This window comes from Vicugna pacos, chromosome 10 (assembly GCF_048564905.1).
Source record: "Vicugna pacos chromosome 10, VicPac4, whole genome shotgun sequence".
Lineage (NCBI taxonomy): Eukaryota > Metazoa > Chordata > Mammalia > Artiodactyla > Camelidae > Vicugna > Vicugna pacos.
The window spans coordinates 72903524-72925895 of NC_132996.1; the positions used below are offsets into that span (position 1 = coordinate 72903524).

General features: G+C 52.2%; 1 protein-coding gene across 5 annotated transcripts in view; it reads left to right on the plus strand.

Annotated features, from left to right (window-relative positions):
* Positions 1-3939: 3939 nt before the first annotated feature.
* Positions 3940-22372, plus strand: part of NADSYN1 (NAD synthetase 1) — a 31906-nt gene continuing 13473 nt past the window's right edge. For 2 of the 5 annotated variants that reach the window (XM_006210734.4, XM_072970517.1), the window contains exons 1-10: positions 3940-4141; positions 5700-5760; positions 7813-7929; positions 11806-11859; positions 12272-12361; positions 18733-18784; positions 19657-19745; positions 19892-20009; positions 20570-20701; positions 21997-22071. In XM_006210734.4, the coding sequence (XP_006210796.1) occupies positions 4057-4141; positions 5700-5760; positions 7813-7929; positions 11806-11859; positions 12272-12361; positions 18733-18784; positions 19657-19745; positions 19892-20009; positions 20570-20701; positions 21997-22071 (873 nt within the window). In that variant the 5' untranslated portion in view covers positions 3940-4056. Of the gene's footprint in view, positions 4142-5340; positions 5447-5699; positions 5784-7812; positions 7930-11805; positions 11860-12271; positions 12362-18732; positions 18785-19656; positions 19746-19891; positions 20010-20569; positions 20702-21996; positions 22072-22372 lie in introns of those variants that run through there. The other 3 variants (XM_072970515.1, XM_015244823.3, XM_072970516.1) reach the window with 3 other exon arrangements.

Consider the following 22372-nt stretch of genomic DNA (forward strand, 5'->3'; position numbering starts at 1 on the left):
CAGGTGCACAGAGACCCACAAGATGAACAAAATCCCTGGTCTTGGGGCACCGTTGGGGGTGGGACCGTAATTAATAAACAATCAAGCAGCCACATAGGGCGTCAGGTGGTGAAAGGTGGTGTGCAGAAGACTAAAGCAGAGTACGTGGGCAGCAGTTTTATTTAAGGGTGTCAGGGAGGACTTTCTGCTGGGGGACCGTCACAGTGGGCTTCCCCAGGAGGGGACGGGGAGATGGAGTTTAGGGTGGGATCACTCGGGGCAGAGCTGGGAGGGGAGGGGGTCGCAGGTTGGACAGCGGGAGAAGTTGAGTGAGGACGCAGGCCTATCAGCATAGGTCAGCTGCATGGGGCGACTCGCAGTAAGAGGGTCGCTCCGAGTGGTCCCGCTGGGCAGCAGTGGAAGACATTTTACCATATTGAGGTAGGGAGAGTCCTTCTGGCTTATACATGATTTAACTTCAACTTTAGACTAACCAGAACAGCCTGTTTGTGGCCTATTTTAATGCCTTATACATCTGCTTTAACCACTGAGGAAAAAAATGCACTTAAAAAATCAAAATGGGGGAGGGTATAGCTCAGTGGTAGAGCGCATACCTAGCATGCACAAGGTCCTGGGTTCAGTCCCCAGTACCTCTGTTAAAATAAATAAATAAAAACCTAATTACCTCCCCCCTAGAAAAAGAATTTAAAAAATTTTTATGTGAAATTGTAAAAATAATTAAAAAAGTCAAAAAATCAAAATGGAGTAAATATGGTTCAGAGATTCAGAAGGGACCAGGGTGGCCCCTGTGGACACAGTGTCAGGCATGTTTCTGTATTACTGAGAACTTGAATTCTCTGGACTGTCAGTCTCAAGGACACCACCAGCTAGTCCCAGGGCAGTATCTGTTAGCTGCCAGTTGCAACCTTGGTCTCAAGGTCTCCCCTTATAACTATGCAATCATTTTGGACTCCAACCAGCTCTTGCTTAACAAGCACTCATACTTCTTGCCAACTGCACTTGCAATTCTTGACAGACAGCTATTGTGATTTTAAGGGCTTTGCCTTTATTTAGAGTCCCCATGACTCTAGTGGAACACAATTCAAGAATCTGTGTCTCCTGGGCTATAATCCTCAGTTTGGCACAAATAAAACTCTTTTCGATTCCTATTACAGATTGGTTTACTGATTATTTCTGTTGACAGCAGGAATGGCCACGCCGTATACGCCCATCTCCCTCAGTCATGGTACACAGGCCACCCTTGGGCTGGGCAGCTCTGCAAACCAGGCAGCCCCTGGTGGGGTGAGCAGCTGAAGGTGTCTACGGAGCCCCCACTTCCAACATCTGGGGTGTCACCTTACCAGCAGAGGAATCTGGATAGACATCTTTGTGTCCCTCCCAGAGACATTTTTTTTCCCTGCTGTTCTTCATTATGAAAATGTCAAACGTACAAACCAGTTGAGTGAACAGTAAAGTGAACACCCATTTCCCTAAATTCAGCAGCTGTCAACAGTTTGTCATATTTAATTTCTCTCTCTTGTATGTGTGTATCCCCTCTTTTTTTTTCTAAACCACTAATGAGCTGCAGATGATACCTCCCTCCTGAATGCTTCAGTATCCATCTTCTAAAAACAAGGACATTCTCCTATGTTACCAGACAAAATGACCACCCTCTGGAAATTTAACATCCATTTGATGCCATTGCCTAATATATTGTCCATATTCAGGTTCCTCTAATCGTCCCAAAAAACCTCAGGGTCCAGTGGGGGAACCACACCATACACTTAGCTATCATGGCTCCTCACTCTTCTTTAATCTAGAGCACGGCCTCAGCAGTGCTTTCTATTTGTTTTTAATTGAAGTACAGTCAGTTACAATGTGTCAATTTCTGGTGTCCATTCCAGCACAATGTCCTGGCCATGCATATACATACACATATTCATTTTCATATTCTTTTTCATTAAAGATTATTACAAGATATTGAACATAATTCCCTTCTATTTTGTTTTATTGTATCTTTTTGGTCTGTGACAATTTTGAAGAGTCAAGGCCAGCTTTTTGCCAGTGTCTCTCGATTTGGACTTGACTGTGTTCCTCGCCTTTGCATTTAGGATACGCATTTTGGAGAACGATAATATATTCCATAGATACCGTGTCTTTGTGGATCACATTGGCAAGCAGCACAATATCACCCTGTCCCATCACTGATGGCAAGTTTCATCATGTGGTGCAGGTGGTTTCTGCCAGAAGACTTCCTTTTCCCTTTCATGATTAATGAGTAATCTGTAGAGTGAGGTTCTGAGACTATGTAAATACCCTGCTCTCAAATAACCTTTCATCCAGTCATCTATCATTTAATGACTCTTGCCTGAATCAGATCTCTTGATGTAAAAGAATAATTTTATAATTTAATCAGGCTTTCAATATTTATGAGTTGGCATTTCTCTGTAAATAATTGCCCTCTCTAATTTATGGGCATGGATTAATAGATGTTGTTGTTGTTCACTGAGTTAGGATCCTGTACTGTCATTAACTTTCTTTTTAAGTCATTATCTTTTAGATACCCAAATTGTCCTGTGCTTGGCCAGTGGGAACTCCTTCAAATGGATTCCTTTTTTTTTTTCACATAACATGTTCCCATCATTTTTTGAGAACTTCCTTGTTTTCTGCTACAACCAGATGTTGGAGGTCCTTCCCCAGCGGAGGCCTAGAACCAGCCATTGTTGCCAGATGTTTGAGCAAAGAGAGAACTGACAGATTTCTGGTGATGGAGCTTGCCCCCAGAGTGTTGAAGTGAGGATTAACTGAATTAACAGATACACATTTTTGTGCTTTTCTGAAATTTCCAAACTGTCTACATATGTCTATGAGCAAGTTTTACTTTAAAAACAAAAAACAGGGGGGAAGGTGTAGCTCAGTGGTAGAATGCGTACTTAGCATGCACAGGGTCCTGGGTTCAATCTCCAGTACCTCCAACAACAAAATAATAATAAATAAACTTAATTACCTCTTGCCCCCCCCAATTTTTTAAAAGAATGAAAAATAATAATAAATATAAGAAAAATATTTTTTACAAAACAGGAAACAGATTTCCTTGAAATGTGAAAACGTGTATGTGCGACAGGCAGCATTGCACACCAGGGGGAGAGGACGGCCTGTTCCACCCACGGTGGTCTGCCCGCTACTGTACTCATGGGGGGAACGAGGAGTCCCACCCTGACGGAACTGAGGAGTGAAATGTGGAGAGAAAACCTGAAAAGCTGCTAATAGTGAATAGGTTCCAGCGCTTCTGGGAGGGAATTGGGCAATGCACTTGCGCATGTCCTAAGGTAGGCAAGCCCAGGTTGGTGTAGCCCCTGGAGGAACTGGCGACTGTAGGCATAGAGAAACTATAGGTGGTCTCAAGGGAGACGCCTATTGGGCTGAAAGTAGCAGTGCGCGCGTGCAAGCGCGTGTGTGCTGGCACAGCGCTGCAATAACTTAAGTTCCTGTCGGTTAAGAACAGATAAAGTGTGCTTTATTCTCGCAACGGAGTACCAAACTGCAGAAGTAAGGAGAAGAATGCAACTAATATTACAGGTTGCGGGGGGGGGTTGCTGAGGACAAGTTGCAGAAGCGCATTAAACTGCAGTTTACGGGGAGGTGCGGAATAAAAAAGAGGGGTGGAGGCAGCCGCGCAGGCCTGCACTTTCAACTGTGCTCCAGGGCCCGGAGACCGTCCCACCTGCTTGGGTCAGCTTTGGGGCGGAGCGTGCGGGGAGCGCGCTGGTGCGCCCTCCGCGGACACGAGCTGCCGGCGAGCCTCTCTCCTGCGCAGGCGCGGCCGTGAGCTCCGCGGCCTGGGGCGGGGCGACCGGGGCGGGGCGACCGGGGCGGGGCGACCGGGGCGGGGCGACCCCGGGCGGGGCGGGGCGACCCCGGGCGGGACCTGACGCCACGGCTCTGCTAGCCTATCCCACCAGGCCCGGCCGGAAGGGGTCGGGCGACCCGGAAGGACCCACGCCGCGGCCGCCTGTCTCGCTGGGACAGAGAGACCCACTATCCGGCCGGCCTCCTGCCTAGGCGACTGCGATCAGGATGGGTCGGAAGGTGACTGTGGCCACCTGCGCGCTCAACCAGTGGGCTCTGGACTTCGAGGGCAATTTGCAAAGGATTTTAAAGAGTGAGTCTGGGGGCAGCAGCGGGCGGAGGGGCGAAGGTCCGCTCTGGCCAGCCCGGTTTGCTTGTGAGAAACTCCCAGGCGTGGGCGTGGGGACAGATAAGATAGCCTATCTTATAATGTCCATGCCCATGCCGGTAGGTGCCCAGGTCCTCCTTGTGGATGAGGGGGCGGGGGTGGGGTATACAGTGCCTGGGAACGCGTGGAATGGACCCTGGAGAGGGAGACAGATGGGAGGGCTGGGGCGAACCTGTCCTCAGATATCTCTGGGGTCCCGTGTGGCGTGTCTAGAGGTGAGTTGCGCATGCTCGGAGGTGTTTAAGGGGAGAGGGTGCCAAACATTGGCGAGGATGTTGTGAAAGAGAGCCCCAGGATCGGGGGTCTCTGCCTGCAGACCCTCTTGACACTGGTCATTGGGAGAAGCCCCCCCAGAGAGGGAAGTGGAATAGGGGTGAGCCCACCAGCTTGGAGACCGGGTGTGGTCGTTCTGTGCGGGGTCACCATATGGTTACCAGTCTCCTTTGAGACTGAAAGTTTGCACTGTTAACACCTACGCCTATCTGGGGGGCTGCCTGAGCAGCCCTGCGGGTGCGGCCACCTCAGGGCAGGGCTGCCAACAGCAGGAAAAACAGAATGATTCAAGTGAGGGCATCTTATCAGCCATATACCCTGGACCTTCGTCCTTTTTATTTTCATTTTTAAATTCTTATTTATTTATCTTTTTGTTTGCAATCTTTTTTATTCAACTGTAGTCTGTATATAGTCTCTTTTATACAGTTCACAATGTTGTGTCAGTTTCTGGTGCACAGCAGTCAGTCATACATATACACACATATATTCCTTTTCATATTCTTTTTCATTATAGGTTACTGCAAGATATTGAATATAGTTCCTTGTGCTGTACAGTAGAAACTTGTTGTTTATCTACTTTATATGTAGTAGTACCTGCAAATCTTGAACTCCCGATTTATCCCTTCCCACCCCTTTTCCCCCCTGGTAACCATGTTTGTTCTCCATGTCTGTGAGAGTCTGTTTCTGTTTTGTAAATAAATTCATTTGTGTCTTTTTTTTTTAGATTCCACATATAAGTGCTATCATATGGTATTTTTCTTTCCCTACTTTCATCTTTTTAATTTTTTCCCATATCAACCTGCTTTCATCTCATCAGAGCTCAGAGCAAATTTATAGTTGGCATGAAGACAGGCGGTCCTGGTGGCCAAAGCTGAGTGTCCACTCAGCCAGCCTCCCCTCCCCAGACTGCTGCTACTTATACCCGGAGGCGGATGGTGCCTGCGTCGGTGCCTTCAGGTGCTGTCTCCTTCCTGAACGTGGTCTTCTGTATCTGCTGGTTAATAAACGACCAGGGTGTGACTCCCCAGCCACCTCGCTCCTCCTTGGTGCTAAGGGTCAGCCCTGCAGGCCCTGCCTGTGTCTCATTTCCTGCAGGTGTAGGCAGGGTCTGGGAGATGCCCTCTGGTTTTTTTATGACACCTATGACAACCTCTGGACAAGTTGTAGGTGCTGAAATTGCCCCTCTTTCTCTCTCTCTCTGTACATGTAGGCATTGAAATTGCCAAACACAGAGGAGCAAGATACAGGCTTGGACCAGAGCTGGAAATATGGTGAGACACCGCAGGGTGGGCAGGTCTGTACCAGCTCTCCTCGGCCGCTGATATTTAGAGCTGCAGACGTGCAGGCCCATTTGGGAGAATGTCGGAAACCCACGGGTGGGCCTGCCTGGCACCCTTGAACAAGAGCAGGCCCAGCAAGGCTGGGTGATCCTAGATTCTGACGTCGAGTAACATGGGGTAGGAGTCACATAGGAACTCGGTATTACAGAGTCCAAACTCGTTCTGCTCGCCGCACGACAGGCCAATAAATCGGAAGACGAGGTGATACTTTATTCAGAAAGCCAGCAGACCGAGAAGATGGGGAACTAATGTCCTGGAGAACCATCCTCCCCAAGTCAGAATTCAGGCTCCTGTTACACCAAAAAGGGGAAGGCGTGGTTGGTTGTTGCACACTTCATGGTGTCGGAATCCTCTGTTCTTGCAGCTATCCGCTAGGTCAGGTCATGGCAACCCTGTAAACCTCCAACAGGACGAAAGTTATTCTCTGTTATGCAACTTTTAAATCTCTATGAATGGAAAAATGTTACACCCTTAAAGGTCAAAGGCTTGAGAATGGGCTCGCCTGTCTGTTTCAGGCTCTAGGCAACATTCTTCGTTAAAAGGTGCAGAACCAGTGTGACTGAGCCCAGGAGACAGAGCACAGAGTTAGAGCTAAAGGAACAGATCTCACATGAAGTCATATTTGTTTCTTCCTATTGCAACAGAGGGGCTGACTTTTCCCGGGGCAGGGCTGATTTCAAAGCTGGCTGGACCGCAGGCACGGGCCCATCTGGTATCGCACTGGTGTTTGGTGTCACGTGTGGCCTGGGAGCTACCAAGGAGTGGCGTCCCACGAGGCAGGAGTCCGTCCTTGGAGAGGAGAGGACATCCCAGATCTGAATCCTTCACCGGGCATCTCCCCGACCCTGTTCTCATCTGAGAACCAGGCTCTCCCTCTTACCAGAAACAGAGGCCTAGGGCAGTGCCTTTCCAGGCATTAAGGGTGGCAAAGACCAGTTTGGGGGTTTGTGTTCATGGTTGCAGAGTTTGTTCAGCATTTGCAACAGCACTTCCAGGCTGCTGCGTAGCGGGAAGCCAACTTTTGGAAGATTTAAAAGTAGTTTACAAATACTCTCCATTTCATTATTGGGACCCCCGGACTGAGAACTTACTCTCAACAGTCTTCACATTTTATGACCTCATTAAGCATCATATTAGTTTTCTGGGACTGATCTAGCAAAGTCCCACAAACTGGGTGGTTTAAAACAGAAGAAATATTTTCAGGAGGCCAAAAGTCCAAAACCAAGGTGTCGGCCGGGTCCTGCCTCCTCCGGGCTCTTGGGGAGGATCCTTCCTGCCTCTTCCAGCTTCTTGTCTTGCGGCCACAGCCTGCCAGCCCCTGCCTCCATGTTCACACGGCCGTCCCCTCTTCTCCCTGGCTTCTTCTCCTTGTGCCTCACAGAAGTGACAGGGGACAGTGACACTTGTCATTGGTTTTAGGGTCCTCCTGGATAGTCCAGGGTCATCTCATCTCCAAGTCCTTTACTTAATCACATCTCTAAAGGCATTTGGCGGGGGGACACCATTCAGTCCGCTACACGCCTGAGGATCTACAGCAAGAAGCTCAGGAGCAGCCGTGTGCATGACGTCTGAGTGGTTGTTAGCGACCCCTGTGCCCAAGGAGCGTTTTTCTCTGGGTCCCGCTTTGTTTCTTTTGCATCCCTTTCTCTGTGTGATTTTGGCCACATTAAAGGTTAAGGAAAAAAATCCAAGGGTAGGCACTTGGACATGTGAGAGAAATTCTCATAGTAACTTAAAACTATGGAAAATGGAGAGGGCCCAGTGTTTCTTAATATCCAATAAAATGCATGTTTTTTTTTTTCCAGCAGTGATTCTAACTCTGGCTGCACAACAGAATCTCATGGGAGGCTTTAAAAAGATACCAGTGCCGGGTTGCACCCCCGCACGTTCTGACCCCCTTGGCCCCCAGAGCCCTGCCCCGGCCCCATCCCCCGGCTCTCCTGGGGTGTCTCGGGGCTCACCTGCCTGCTCCTCCCTCTACAGCGGCTATGGATGCTGGGATCATTATCACGAGTCGGACACCCTCCTGCATTCGCTCCAGGTGCTGGCTGCCCTTCTGGAATCTCCTGTCACTCAGGACATCATCTGCGACGTGGGAATGTAAGTGCCGATGGGGCGTGCGGAAAGGCGTCTCGGAAAGTGGGCAGTTCAAGGAGATGGAGCGTCCGGTGCCGTCCTGTCGTCGGGGGTGTGGAAGGTGCACATTTCGCAGATGCACAAGGCCTGGTGTAGGGGCGTGGGGCTTGCTCCCTCCCTAGCGCCACAGGAACCCCAGTGGAGGGAGTTTTTGTGAGTTCTTCCAGGAGCTACTGTGCACGTGGGAACATGCTTTGTACAAGTGGGAGCACAGTGTCCCCGTCACACACATGGCACATTCTTTACTTAATGGTTAGTTGTGGGGGGTTCCACGTCACCCCCCGCCGACAGGCTGGTGTGGGTATGTGGGTGTGGGCCCCCAGGGGCAGTGCACACGGGCAGGTTCCTTAAGTGTAGATGTATCTGGCGTGGGGCCTGCAGGTCTAGGTCTGGTGGTGCAGGTCCGTGTAGTGCAGGCACATAGGTGTAGGTGCAGACGGTGTAGGTCCACGTGGCATTGGTCCTATAGATGCAGATTCCGGAAGTTGGATGCATATGGAGGGAGCCCCATAGGTGCAGGTCTGCATGGTCTGCAGGCACCTCGGAGACCTCACAGGTTTGATTCCAGATGCTGCAGTCGAGTGAATATAGCAATAGAGCAAGTTGCACGACTTTGTTTGCCAGTGTGTGTAAAAGTTGTGTTCACGTTACACTGGAGTCTATTAAGTACACAATAGTACTGTCTAAAAATATGCACATATACCTTCCTTTTAAAATGTTTTATTGGTGAAAAGTGCTAACCATCATCTGAACCTTCAGTGCATTGTAATCTTTTGCTGGGAGGGTTTGAAATATTGTGGGGATTTCCAGAATGTGTCGCAGAGACAGGAAGTGAGCAAAAGCTGTTGGGAAAACGGCTCCCAGAGACTTGATCAAGGCAGGGTTGCCACAGACCTTCAAGATGGAAAAACACGCAGTGTCTGCTAAGCTCAGTGAAGCAGAGCGCAGTAGGACAAGGTCTGCCTGTGGGTCCAGACGGCGCGCTTCCCCTGGGACTGCCCCTGCGTGTGTGTGCGCGCCCCTTGTGACCAGAGCCACCGCTGGTCGTCCTGTTGTCTGTGTCTGCATCCTCAGTTCAGAGTTCGTGTGTGAGCGCAGCCGTGTTTGCTCTTCCCCAGCGTCCGCCCTGCATGTGTTCTGCACTGCATGCCCACCGGCTGTGACACCTGCGCGGTGGGGCCTCTTTTAAGCAGTGAATAGACGGGATGGTTAATCCAATTTGTTCAATGATATATGTATATAATTATATATATTAGCATAGGTAATATTAATATATTAAAATTAATGTAGTATGTAATAAAATTATATTATATAACATTTATATAATTGTATTAATATATATTGATGTATTAACATTAATATAATATATACTTAATTATATTAATATAATTATCTGATTTAATACAGTTTATTACTATATTAATTAGGTATTACTAATTAATATAATTTATTATGTATTAGTATTAATATAAGAAAATATACTGCTAGAATAACAATTTGCATATTATATATGTTTATATATACATTTAATATGCATATAACACAAATATATAATTCTTGATATGCAGACTGCATTTGTTTCCTGTTGTGTTGCTGGGACAGATTGCCACAAATGCAAAACACAGAACCACACACATTTTCTGTCTCGTGGTTCTGGAGATCCAAAGTCTGAAATGGGTCAGCAGCGTGGCTGCTTCTGGAGGCTCCCGGGAGAGGATCCGTTTCCTCACCTTCCCCAGTGTCGAGGGGCCACCCACGTCCCCTGGCTTGGGCTCCCTCCCTCCATCTTCAGAGCAGGCGATGCTGCCACTCCGGCCCCGCCTGTGTCACCACATCTCCCCTCTGACTGCCCCGCCTCCCTGTGTGAAGACCCCTGTGGTTATGCTGGGACCCGGGGAGCCCAGGACGACCGCCTCGGCTCAGGAGCCATAACTTGGTTGTCATGCTGCCGAGGTCCCTTTGCCTCATGAGGTGACATACTCACAGGTTCCGGGAATTGGGACGGGCCATCATTTAGGGGGACTTTACGCAGCCCACAACATGGGCTGAGTAAAATTCTTGCCACTTTAGTACGTTCCCTAGTCGCCGTGTTTTCTCTCTCTTGTTTCTCCCTTTGTCTTTGGTTTGTTTACTTTGGTCCGCTTTCCGCTGTGGGCCTTAAATTTATAATCCTCTTTTTATTTTTCTACTTTTTATCCTTAAAATGTTAGCAATTGTATTTAAAGATTTTTTTCCCTTGAAATCTAGTATTTATGTGGATCTGTCAGCTCCACTGAACAAAACAACAGTGACACCCCAATGTCTCTGGTATTTGCCACCTTGAATTGTCTTTCCAAACTGCGCTCCAGAAAAAAGGGATCGAGCCTCATTCCAGCCCTCTGTGGTCGGACGCCTGTCATCCCTGGTGCCGATCACAAGCGGCTCAAAATAAAGGAACCTTTAAAAAGCAAAATAAAGAGAAAACTTAGAATGATCGACAATTTTTTTTAAAAAACTATCTTACTTATTTGCTTTCATGATGTATAAAGTTGAACCTTTTTGTTTGTTTGTTTTTTGGCCATTTGTGACACTGTTGTCTTGTTCTTTTGCCTAAAATTGAAGTGTTTGCGTCTACTTTATTTTAAGAGTTCTCTATATATGAAAGATACCAGCCCGTTCCCACGTAAGATAAAAATACAGCTCCTTTTATGTCATTTGCTGTTTAATTTTATGTTTTAAGCCTTCCACTTTTCTTGTTGTGTTTTTTGTGTCTTGGTTTGGTTCGAGAGGCTTACTCCAGTTGGAATTCAGATATTCACTGTGGGACTTGATTTCATTAAAAAATATAAGTTAACCTCCCGCTCTGAACACATCTTTGTGCAAATGTGAACACAGACAGTTTGTGGTTTGACCCGGGGAGGAGTGGAAACCGTGACAGTGGAGTATGTCCTGGTGGCATCCGTGTGCCGTGGCCGTGCCAGGGGCTCCCCGCCGGTGACCTGAGCTTCAGTCCTGGCTGGGAAGAGGGAGCAAGGGCAGCGTGACCCAGCCGGTGCAGGGCGGGCTGGGGGCCGGCCGCCCACCCTGATGGCCCGCGCCGTTGCCAGCCTGTGTCGCTCCCTCCTGCGCCGTTGCCTCGTGAGCTCACGGCCCGGCAGCCGTTCACTGGCCCCGTTGGCTTTCCTCTGACAGTCCAGCCTCGCAGGTTCTCCTTACGGCCGTGCTCCCCTGGTGCCTGCTGCCTTCCGCCCTGAGCTGTGCCCTCGCCCTGGGCTGGGCCCCTCCGCCTGGGCTCTGCCCACCTCGGCCCAGCTCTGTCCCGGCAGCGGCCAGCAGATCGCCCCGGCCTCTGGAGCGCCGGCCCCCTCCCCTGCACAGGGGGAAGGTGCCAGGTGGTCAGGGAGGAGACCTGAAGCACAATGTCTGTCGTGAGAGGGGTCCAGACAGAGTGGAGAACAGATCTGTTCACCCCCCACCCCCCGCCCCTGTGCGGGTCCAGCAGTGCCTGCCGCCTGCGCCCCAGGGCCCCTGGGTCAGGAGAGGTGCTGCGAGGGAGAACAGGGACTTCGCGGGGACTTGTGCGTGACGCCGGCTGGGGGCGGAGGGGGGTGGCAGCAGGGATGCAGGATCCAGGAGGGGAGAAAGAGCCCTGAGCGGGAAGGACTTTGTGCTCAGTAGAAGACTGTCCTGTTTTAGAGCCTGTGCCACGGGAGGAACCCTTGGGTTCGCTGTTAACTCTGGTTTGAGAACGCCACTGAGGAGCCTCCCAGTTCTCATAGAGGACCTGGAGAAGCTCCACGCTGAAGCAGACGTGGGACTCTGCTCTTTGCAGACAAGCATGTATGTCCCCTCTCTCCACAGGCCCGTGATGCACCGAAATGTCCGCTACAACTGCAGGGTGATATTTCTCAACAGGTGGGTGGCCGCCAGGAGCAGAGAGACCCGCCTGCCCCTCCTGGGCTCAGGGCATCATCCATAGGGGCCGTGTGCTGGGGGGTGGCTTCTAGAAGCACCTTAGTGGGGGCTGGAGTACCAGGCAGGTGACTCAGGTTCACCGCTTCTCCGGATCTCTGCCACCACTGACACCTTCAGGTCTTAGAAAGAGAGAGGCCGCAGGGTGGGGTTGGGACGTGGGGCCCTGTTATCTGGAAGTCAGTCCAGGGAGGGCGGCCTCGTGCTGTCCCCTTGCAGACCCCGGGCATCAGCTGCCCGCAGCGCATGCCCGCTGGGTCTGCACTGCCCTGAGTGTCCGAGTTCGTGGACCCCTGGCTGCTCCTAGTTCTGGGGCATGTTCATCTCAGGAGTGGCCTCGTTCCCCTGCCTGCAGGAGGATCCTGCTCATCAGACCCAAGATGGCCCTGGCCAACGAAGGCAACTACAGAGAGCTGCGCTGGTTTACCCCCTGGTCCAGGAGTCGGTGAGTGGCTACCCTGGTCTGTGACTGCCTCTTGGATGTTTCCGAAGCATCTTCCCGTGCACAGCCTCGGCGCAGGTCGTGGGGGAGAGGCACAAGAATTCAGGGCAGAGTCCCTGCCCCCGTCCCTGTCACTTACATGATATGTCTGTTTGGATGCTGCTGATTAGTTTATAGCCAGTTTATCACAGACCACATAAAACTCTCCACAACCATCACCGGTCATCAGCATTTTACATCTGGTTCTGTGTGTCAGGGCTTCTCAGCTCCAGCCCTGTCGCTTTGGGACTGGATCGTGCTTTCTGGGGTGGGGGGCAGTCCTGCGCATGGAAGGGTGTCTAGCAGCACCCCTGGCCTCCGCTTGGTAGATCCATCCATTTGTGACATTTTAAAATGTTTCCACCTTTGCTACATGTCCCCTGGGGACAAAATCATCCCCAGTTGAGACCCCCTGCCCAGTATCCTTCTTACAACTGCTTCTGTTTATTTCTTGCTGCCGCTGGCGCAGATGGAATCTTTAACATGATGGCTTCAAGTGGGTAATATTTCTGTGTGTAGAAGCCTTGGGATTCTGTGTGTTGCCTCCTGTAATTGGCCCCTTACTGCGTTCTCTGCGTGGGGCTGCTCACTAGTCTATTGAATTCTTCAGGTTTTTTTTTTCAAGTGGAAATGATGTCATGTACAAGTACTACGTTTGCTTCTTTCTAATATTCCCGTCTCTCATTTTGTTTCAAAACAGCTTTTCTTGGCCAGCATCTCTAGAACAATATTCTAGCTCATTTCTAGAACAAATGTCTTGGATACCAGACATTTCTGTCTTTTTCTCGACTTGACTTGGAAAATTATTTCTATTCTGCATTTGGTTTCAGATTTACATCCAACTCTGGTTATTTTTACTTTGAGGCTTTAAAATTAATTGAGAATGGATGTTGCATTTATCACGTCTTCTAAGCAAATGTTGAAGTGAGCATGGAGGAAGTCTGTGAGTGTCTGAATAAACTCCAGGTGGACATGGTATATTAACCTTTCGTTCTGTTTGCTAGCATCTCTTCAGGATTTCCCTCTGTTTTCTAGAGTTAGATGCGAGTATTACATTAGTTAAAAATAATTTTTAAATAAACTTTTTTCTGTACTCTGAATGCTTTAAATATTGTAGGAGTGACAGTGTTATTTAATAGTATGGCTGAAATCCTCTTTACAGTTAGGAATGTTGTACCAAATAGCGTTTACTTTTGCATCTTTTTATAGAGGTATAAATAACATGCAACAAAATACGCAGATTTTCGTTGCTTTCTTTTTGACAGTTGTGTGCGTTCGTGCAGTCACGCCCTAAAGAAGACAGAGCCGTTTCCGTGGCAACTCCTGCCCCTCTCTCTCCAGACGACCCCCCAGGTCACTTTGTCCCTTCTTAGATTTCACACAGATGGAGTCACACCGGGTATGGTCTTTCGTAACCAGTTTCTTCTGCTTAACGTGATGCTTTTGAGGCTCATCCGACGGCTTATTCCTTTTACATGGTGCAGATAGCTTGTTTCTTTTACATAATAATATGGTCTTAGGAGTCATAAATAATTCCAGAAGCTTGGTGACAAAAGCCAGATCCACAAACCACTCCCCCCGCTCCGCCCCGGCTCTGAGCCCTGCTCCCCGAGCTGCTCTTTCTGTTTTCCATTTTCCTCCTTTCTACCTTAACCTCTGGTTTTGCCTCGGTGTTTCTTTTCTTTCCTTTCTTTCTTTCTTTAACCCTCCTGTCCAGATCTCTCTGGACTCCGTTTGAGATGAGTAGAAGTGCCATCTGCAGATTCCTAGCCGAAGGAGGCATGCTGCCTGGCCAAGCGCAGGAACTCTGTGGGGTGTGCCACAGGGGCCGGAACCACCCTCTTTCTCCTGTGCTTTGACAGTTCGTGGACCAGGGCCGGGGCTGGCCAGGCATACAGGACAAGTGGCAGGTGATGGAGTCGGGAGAACAAGAGCAGGGGCACCAGGCTAGCCTGCTGAGGTCCAGCAGGGTGAAGGACCTCGGGCTGCCCTGCGGTGCCCAGGGCCCCCGGTGGCTGTGGGAGTGGGGACTCAGGGGGTCAAGCCGATTGCTGTTGGAGAACGGGCTCTTGCCTTGCGCAGAAAGAATCCAAGAGTGAGGCAGAGTAAGGTGAAAGCAAGTTTATTTAGAGAGAGACACACTCCACGGACAGAGTGCAGCAGAGAAAGTGACCGGCCTCGGTGTCTCTGAGCGACGTGCGGACGCTGCCCGTCTGTGGTCCCTGCTCTGGGAGAACAGGGCAAGCACACATACGGCCTCACCCTGAGACTCTCTGCACCCCCTCTTCCTAATACGGACATTTCGCAGTTTTATGGTTAGGTTTGTTAAAAAACAAAAATTCACCTGAGTGAAGCTGATGATCTGATTGGCTTTACTTGGTGATTCAGGAGCTGGGCAGCGTCATGTCCGGTAAACAAGGGCGTCCGAGGGGCCGTACAAGATGGAAGGTTCTTCTGGGCAGAAGTGAGGCAGGACAAGAAGATATGAGCAGAGAAATGGAAGGCTGGTTCAAGCCATGTCTTCCTTCCTGGGGAGGCGGCGGCAGGGTCTGTAGCACACAGGTGACTCCCTAGAGTGGTCAGAGTTCTCAGAGGGGATCAAACTGCAGCGAAGTCTTGGTTTGCAGTCTTGGGGGCAGGGGACTCTGTGTGGGTCTCGCTGTTTCTTTCTTCCTTTTTTTTTTTAATTTTTATATTTAGTTTATTCTGACCAGTCGCAGCTCAGCGTTTCACGACCGGCCAACGCATCAGTTCACAGCTGAGCTGCAGGCTGTGTCTGAGCCCCTGTATCTTCCCTCATTCCTCTACCAGGAGTCCACCGGTGTCCAGTTCCTCCATCTCTGTTCTCTGCTCTGACTCACCCCAGACCCCAGACGGGCGCTTCCTGCCCCCCAGGATGGCCGCACAGCCGGCACCCCCTCCCCATCACGGTCCTCTGGGACTTCTCTTCCCACCCTCCGGGCTTTGATCGGCTCCTGGGCGGCTGTCTTCTCCAGCCTGTCGCTCATTTGCTGGAGCACAGCATCCAGTACCGTTCTGTGACTCTGCCATCACCAGGCAGTTAGTGAACTGAGTTCTGACACTGTCTCCCTGGAGGCAGCATCAAACCCCACAGGCTCAGGGCTCAGCCCCACAGAATGCCCCCCAGGAGCCCCGCCCAACTTCAGGCGTCAGGCGTCAGTCACAAGTCTGTTACCGAACCAGGTCCGCTTGCCTGACGTCCAGCAAACCAAAGGCCGAGGCACTGAGGTTTGCAGCTGTGTGGTCAGGCCCCCAGGATGGCCGCTCTCGTGCTGTCTGCACATCCGCTGCTCCAGCAGTCCCTCCTCACCTACAGCCACTCGCCTGACTGCCCTTCCCTCCTAACCACAGAGCCTAGCCAGTCAGTGCCTGCGTGCCCGCCCCAGCCCCCGCCCACACCTGTTCGAATCTTCAGATGCGAGCTGTCTCCATGTGCCGGTTTATCGCAGGGGCGGTGGGGGACACGCCCCTCTGCTGGTTTCCCTGATAACTGATGGGGCAGCCTCCTCATTCTTGTAAAACGACTGGGCTGCATGAAGCTGGGAATGTGTGCCGTTAAAGAGGGGAAAAAGAAAGAAAACATCGCTAAACCGAGTTTAATCACTGGAGGCAGTTTACAAGCAGAGGGGTCTAACGAGCCGTCCCTCAGTCTGTTCCTCTGCAAGGCCAGCTCAGGGGTTCCTGCTGGCCGCCAGCGTCTCTCAACTCCGGGGGGCTCAGTTCCAGTCCCCCATCTTTGGATCGTTCCTCAGTCTTGAAGACGAGGGTTGGTGACCACTCTGACCACTTCCTGCTGAAGATGGGTGGAGGCCTGACAAGAGGCTGAGCAATGAAACTGCTTCAGATTTGACTGCAAGTCCTCACAAATCCCAGGATGAAGCCAAGGCTTTGGGCTTGAGGACACGAGGCAAACAGCAAGTCGAGAGTTGTGACGAAAGGGGGCGTAAAGCGCGGCACACACAACACCGGTGCCCGGTCTCAGCAGCCCTCAGGTGCAGGCCTGGCTCCTGCTGGGACCCACGAGAAGATGCTTCCTGAGAGATCGAGTCCAGGTTCTTCTCGTGAGGACGTTTCTTTGGTGCCAAGTTGCCTTTCATTTAATTTTATCTAAATAGGTGTCAGCTTCTCATGTGACGCTGACTCCTGCGGAACAGGCGCTGTCGGCCACTACGCAGCGCCTCCCTCTTTTGCTGAGCTGTGACCTAAAGCGATCTTACCGTCTAGCGGTCTTCTGGCCAGAGGCGGCAGCCCTCCGCAGGGCTTCCCTGCTGCTCCTCAAGTAAAGGAAAGATTCGCAGTTGCAGGAGGGGCCTTCCTTGGGAACATGAGGCTGCGGCTGGCAGCCGGCAGGTACTGTTTTGGGAACAGCTGTGGAGTCCCTGAGTCTGATACCGTCCGGAAGGTTCAAGTCCTCAGTGAGGCCGGAGCCACAGCCAGTGGCCGCCCGGCTGATTCGGGTGGCCGCACCACAGCTGGTCTAGTTTCCGTTTTAAATGCGTTCTTGCGTTGGTTTCTGTTGTCTCTAACGGAGTGCACATCTCAGGTTCACTTTTTTCTTGTTTCTAATGTTGAAATGTTGAATTCTTTCAGACCTTCACTCACTTAGTTTTGCCTGTAGAAGGGGTGGCAGGAGACACTGAGCTCGAGCAACCAGAAGCTTTCGTTTTGGTATAACTGATTTTTAAAAAAACAGATTTTTTTCCCCTTTGGGAGTTGTGCCAAAATGGTAGCAATAAAATGGCTCTGTGGCTGTGTCCCTGCTTTAGTGATGGGCCCATCACGGTTTCAAGATGCTCTTTCAGGTCCTTGTAGGAAAACAGAAAAAAGACCCAGTTCTTGACTGCAGAGAATTTAAGAATCTGGTCAGTTTCGTTAAGTCTTAGGTGGATGCCCCAAGTCTGAGCGCAGTAAGACGGGGGGTGCGGGGTCGGGGGGGGGGTCCTGCATCTCCCAGGGGGTGGGTAGAGAAGACAGCCGTCGGCATGGCCAGAAATGGCTTCTCAGCAAGATTACGCTGCTGGGGCTGCTCCAGAGGATGTTTGCTGGGGAGGAAGGACATTTGATCAGAGACCTCGCGAGCTGTGCAGAGCCAGGGAGGTGCAGGTGAGGAGGCAGCTGGACAGATGTGCCGGGCCGGCCCGAGGCCAGCCTGGAATGACTCACTGCCCTGGGGGGTTGGTCCTTGGTACTTCGGCTCTCTCCTGAACTGTGCGACCCTCATGAGCCGTCCGCTAGGTTCAGTGGCTTCGGAGCAGAGAGTGGGGAGGGTGGGGGTCCCCGGTGGGCTTGCCTTCATCTGGTCCTCAGTGCATCTCTGCGCTCAGTGAGGGAGACAGTGAGGATGAAGGGAGAAAGCTTTGGCAGCTCTTCCCTTTAAAATGAATTTCGAGGGGGTGGGTACAGCTCAGTGGTAGAGCACATGCTTAGCATGCACGAGGTCCTGGGTTCAATCCCCGGTATCTCCTCTGAAAATAAATAAACCTAATTGCTTCCCCCCAAAATAATTTTTTAGATGAATTTTGAGGCAGCAACATCGTCATCTGCACACCGGCAGGCGGTGAGCTGCACGCTCACTGTGCTGTGCCGAGGCAGCTCGGGGGGCAGAGGGGTCCGCGGCTGCTGTTCCCTTCGCTAGTGAGGGAGGAACAGCGTCAGCCTCTCAGTTTCTCAGCTTTTAAAATTTACTTAAGCAAAAACCGCTGAAATCATCCAGAAGGCTCTTGTGAAGTCTAAGAAAGAAAAAAGGTTAATGTGGTTAATCCATGTCTCAGCGATGAGTCTCGTAACAGCCTATTTGAGGTTGGACTTGTGACCCGTCTGCTACTGGAAGTCTGCCTTGAAGTGCAGCACCATGGGGTGCCTTGTACCAAAGTTGTGTGTGGAACTCTTGTCCGTCTTGTACAACTTGGAACCTTGTTTCTATGATTTCAGGGATGAAACAGGTTTGTCGTTGTATGTTGGGGTAATGCGGTGTGGTCTTTCTGGTCAGGGGCTCTGGTCAGGAGGTCCACCTGGACTTGTCCACGGGGAAGTAGCTTCCTTTCAGATAATCCCGGGACCGCTGTCCATCAGGGTTGGGGGGTGAGCACCGTGCGTCTCTGTGTCTTGTGGCGGGCTGCCCGGCTTCCCGCCGCGTCTCCTTACACTTCCCTTTCATCTGAAGCTGGTAGTTACGGCCCGTGTGACTGTGTGACTGTCCCTTTGCTGACTCATCCGTTCCAAGCTCTCTGCTCGATTTTGGCTTTCCATCCAGACGCCGTCCTGCGTGCTTTCCGACATGGCCCTCCTCAGACATGCAGTGGTTTCCTTTCCAGGCAAACAGAGGAGTATTTCCTCCCCCGGATGATACAGGAGCTGACAAAGCAGGTGAGTCTCCGAGAAGAAACTTGTCCTCCATCAGTTTATCACCCTGTTGCTCTGAGCCCTGGTCTTCTCCCAGGAAGATGGGCTCAGGATTCTGGCCCTGCCCACGTGGCCAGGTTTGCCAGGTGCCCACAATAGCCGGCGTGGGGTCCCGTGTGAGGGCTGTGTCTGGCAGAGGCATCAGAACAGGAAATGCCAGGCTGACACCTTGGTCCTTGCCCTTGGCGATGAGCAGTTGAGCTCACACACGTCAGGGAACCTGACCAAGAATTCTGGGACGCGGTACAGAATGATGCTCCTGGGATGGCTTCTTGGCTGAGTGAAGCAGCAGCATGAGTGAGACTCTGTCCCTGAGAGCAGCGGCCCCGCCCTGCGAGCTCCCGTCACCTGTGGGTGGTGAACGGGCTCTTGGAGACACGTGCTCCTGCGTTCTGCTTCCAGCCCTGTTGCTAGGGTGCTGGGGGCCTGTCAGCTCCTGTGAGCTTTGGAAGGCCCGGCTGGGTCGTTTCTGACACAGGACGGGCCCTTCGGGAGCACACATGCTGTAAGAAGAGCGTCAGGGAGGTCGCTGCTGTGTGGACGCCCACCTGTGCTCCCGGGAACTGCAGGAACCAAGTCATAGTCAGTCACAGCCACAGTCAGGCTCAGAGCCTGGCTTCCGGTTCATGAGTGGTGTGACCGAGGCCCTGGGGTCGGCAGAGGAGATGCTGGCTGGCCCCGGCACCTGGGCCCCAGGTCCAAGAAGGATGCATCTGGGTCTTGAAACAAAATGGCGCCTTCACACAAGTCTCATGCGTGCCTCTTGGGGTCCTGGCTCAGTGTGTGGCCTGGGAGGATGGCCGGGAGCCGTGAGCCCTGGTTTGTCCCGACTGCAGGAGACCGTGCCCTTTGGGGACGCCGTGCTTGCTACCCTGGACACCTGCATCGGGAGTGAGGTCTGCGAGGAGCTCTGGACGCCCCGCAGGTCAGCCCCGCCTTCCTCACTGTCAGATCCCCATCCTCGCTGGGCCCTGAGGACCGGAGATGTGCAGGCGTCCTGGCGGGCTTGCAGGGCTTGGGGGTCGGGCTGGGGAGATCACCGGTCTCCCCTTCACCCTTCTCTGCCCGCAGCCCGCATGTCGACATGGGCCTGGATGGCGTGGAGATCTTCACCAACGCCTCGGGCAGCCACCACGTGCTGCGCAAAGCTCACGCCAGGGTGGATCTGGTGACCATGGCAACCACCAAGGTAGGCGGCGACCGGGATGCTGGGGTGTGTCTGTCTCCCACCTGTGGCCATCAAGCGGCTCCTGGGCTCACGGCCCAGCCGCCCAGCTCTTGGGCCCTTGACCAGCACACTGGTCTTGGGATGAGTGACATGGTGACCGGGAACCAGGGTGCCCATGGGCACCGCAGCAGCAGGGCCCGGGGAAGGCCTATAAGTTCGCGGCAGCGCGACTCGAGGGGCCGGGTTTGCACGTTCACGGGTCAAGGCTGCATTCGGCTAAGCCGGGTTTGACTCTCAGCTTTGCGATGTGAGGCTTGTCTTCTCTGAACCTCCTTCTCTTCTCCTGTCCAACAGAGGTGACAGCGCCCACCTTGAAGGGTTGTTGGGAGGTGAAAATGGGCACTTAATGAGACGCCTGGTACCTTGGCGGCCAGGAAATCACAGCTGCGAGGCGTTGCCTGGACGCAGGCATTTTCTTTGCTGGGTTGGGGGTGGCGTCTGAGGCTTCATGTGTTTGGGCTGGTGGAGGGTGAGGCTGGGGGACCACAGCTGACCATCGCTGTCTGCCGTGCATTTTCCAGAATGGTGGGATTTACTTGCTGGCCAACCAGAAGGGCTGTGACGGGGACCGGCTGTACTATGACGGCTGTGCCATGATCGCCATGAACGGCAGCGTCTTTGCCCAGGGATCGCAGTTCTCCCTGGATGACGTGGTACGTGACACGCACCGGCCCAGCCACGGCGGCCGGAGCAGCATGTGCTCCTTTCCCGGTCGGTTCTGTCCTTCAGGGCCGTGTTCTCCGTTCTCCCCCGTAACCAGGGTGTCCAGTGCAGCCCCCGGGGTCTTGCTGGTTTTGATTGCTTCCTCTCTCATTGGTGAGGGAGGGACTCCCACCTCGAGGTTACAGGGATGGCCCCACACAGCACACTGGACAGATGAGACCCAAGGCGGTTTATCTGCTACAGGGGGAGGAGGACGCCTCGGCCCGCAGGGTCCCCCTGAGGCTGCTGTTGGGCCTCAGGGAGAGGCCAGGCACTAGGGAGAAGCAGGCTTTGTGACAGCGGGTGGATGACCCCTGGGTCCCCGGGAGGAGGTGATGGGTTTGTATGAAGAAACCTCGGCTGGTGGGGAACTGAAGCGGCCCCTCGGGAATGAGCAGGCTCCGTGCCTGGTCCCCGCGCTAAGAGGGTCGTTTGGCTGCGGGAGCTCGACCTGGGAGCAGAGCGGGGAGGGGCTTGCAGGTGGGGCTCCCCAGAGGCCAAGGCAGCATGTGTTGGTACCCGGCGGCTGCTGGAACCGTCAGTCTAAGTGAGGTAAGCCAGAAAGAGAAAGAAAAAGACCGTGTGACATCACTCGTATGTGGAATCTAAAAAAATGATGCGAATGAACTTATTTACAAAGCAGAAACAGACTCATAGACATAGAGAACAGACTCATGGTTGCCAGTGGGTAAAGAGGGTGGGAAGGGGTGAACTGTAAATGTGAAAATCACACCTCTTGGGGAGCGATGGAAATGTGGTGGTGGTTTCACGGGCATAGACACCTATCAAAATTCATCAAATGGTACATCCGAAGTACGTGTAGCTTACTGCACAGGAATCAGACCACAATAAAGGTGTTAAAAACTAATCAAAAATAAAACAAAACAGAATAAGATAAAATAATAAATGGATCCAAAGAAAAGGGCAGCACGTGTTGGCTGTGGGCTGTGTGAGGCCCCGCCCCCCAGTCCTGGAAGCAGGCGTGGAGACAGAATTGCGTCCTGTGCCGTGATGAATGGGTCACCGGCACGTGTCTCAGGTCGGCAGGAGTTCTGGTGGCCACAAGAGGAAAGGGCGTGGGACCCACAGGACCACGGCTGTCCCCTCTCCCTAGGCCTGCAGTCCCTGCTTCAGAAGGTGCGACTCACCGTCTGCAACTTGGCACACCTATGAGAACAAATTAGATGTGTGAGTGAAAAAAAACCAAACGGAAATCACAATTTGTTTTTGAAACTGCCTTCTCCAGGAAGTCCTCACCGCCACGTTGGATTTGGAGGACGTCAGAAGCTACAGGGCGGAGATTTCATCTCGAAACCTGGAGGTAAGTGCTTAGACACATGCATGGATGTTTGCGTGTCTCCAGGGTGTATGTCTGAGACAGGACTTGAGGGATCACATGATGATTCTATGTTAAACTGTTGGCGGCCCTGCCAGGCTCTCCTCAGCTGCTGCCCCATCTTAGGTACCCCCCAGCACTGACGGAAGGCTCCGGGTCCCCCACTTCCCCCCAGCACTGAGGGAGGGCTCCGGGTCCCCCACTTCCCCCCCAGCACTGAGGGAGGGGCTCCAGGCCCCCCGCATTCCCCCCAGCACTGAGGGAGGCGCTCCGGGTCCCCCACTTC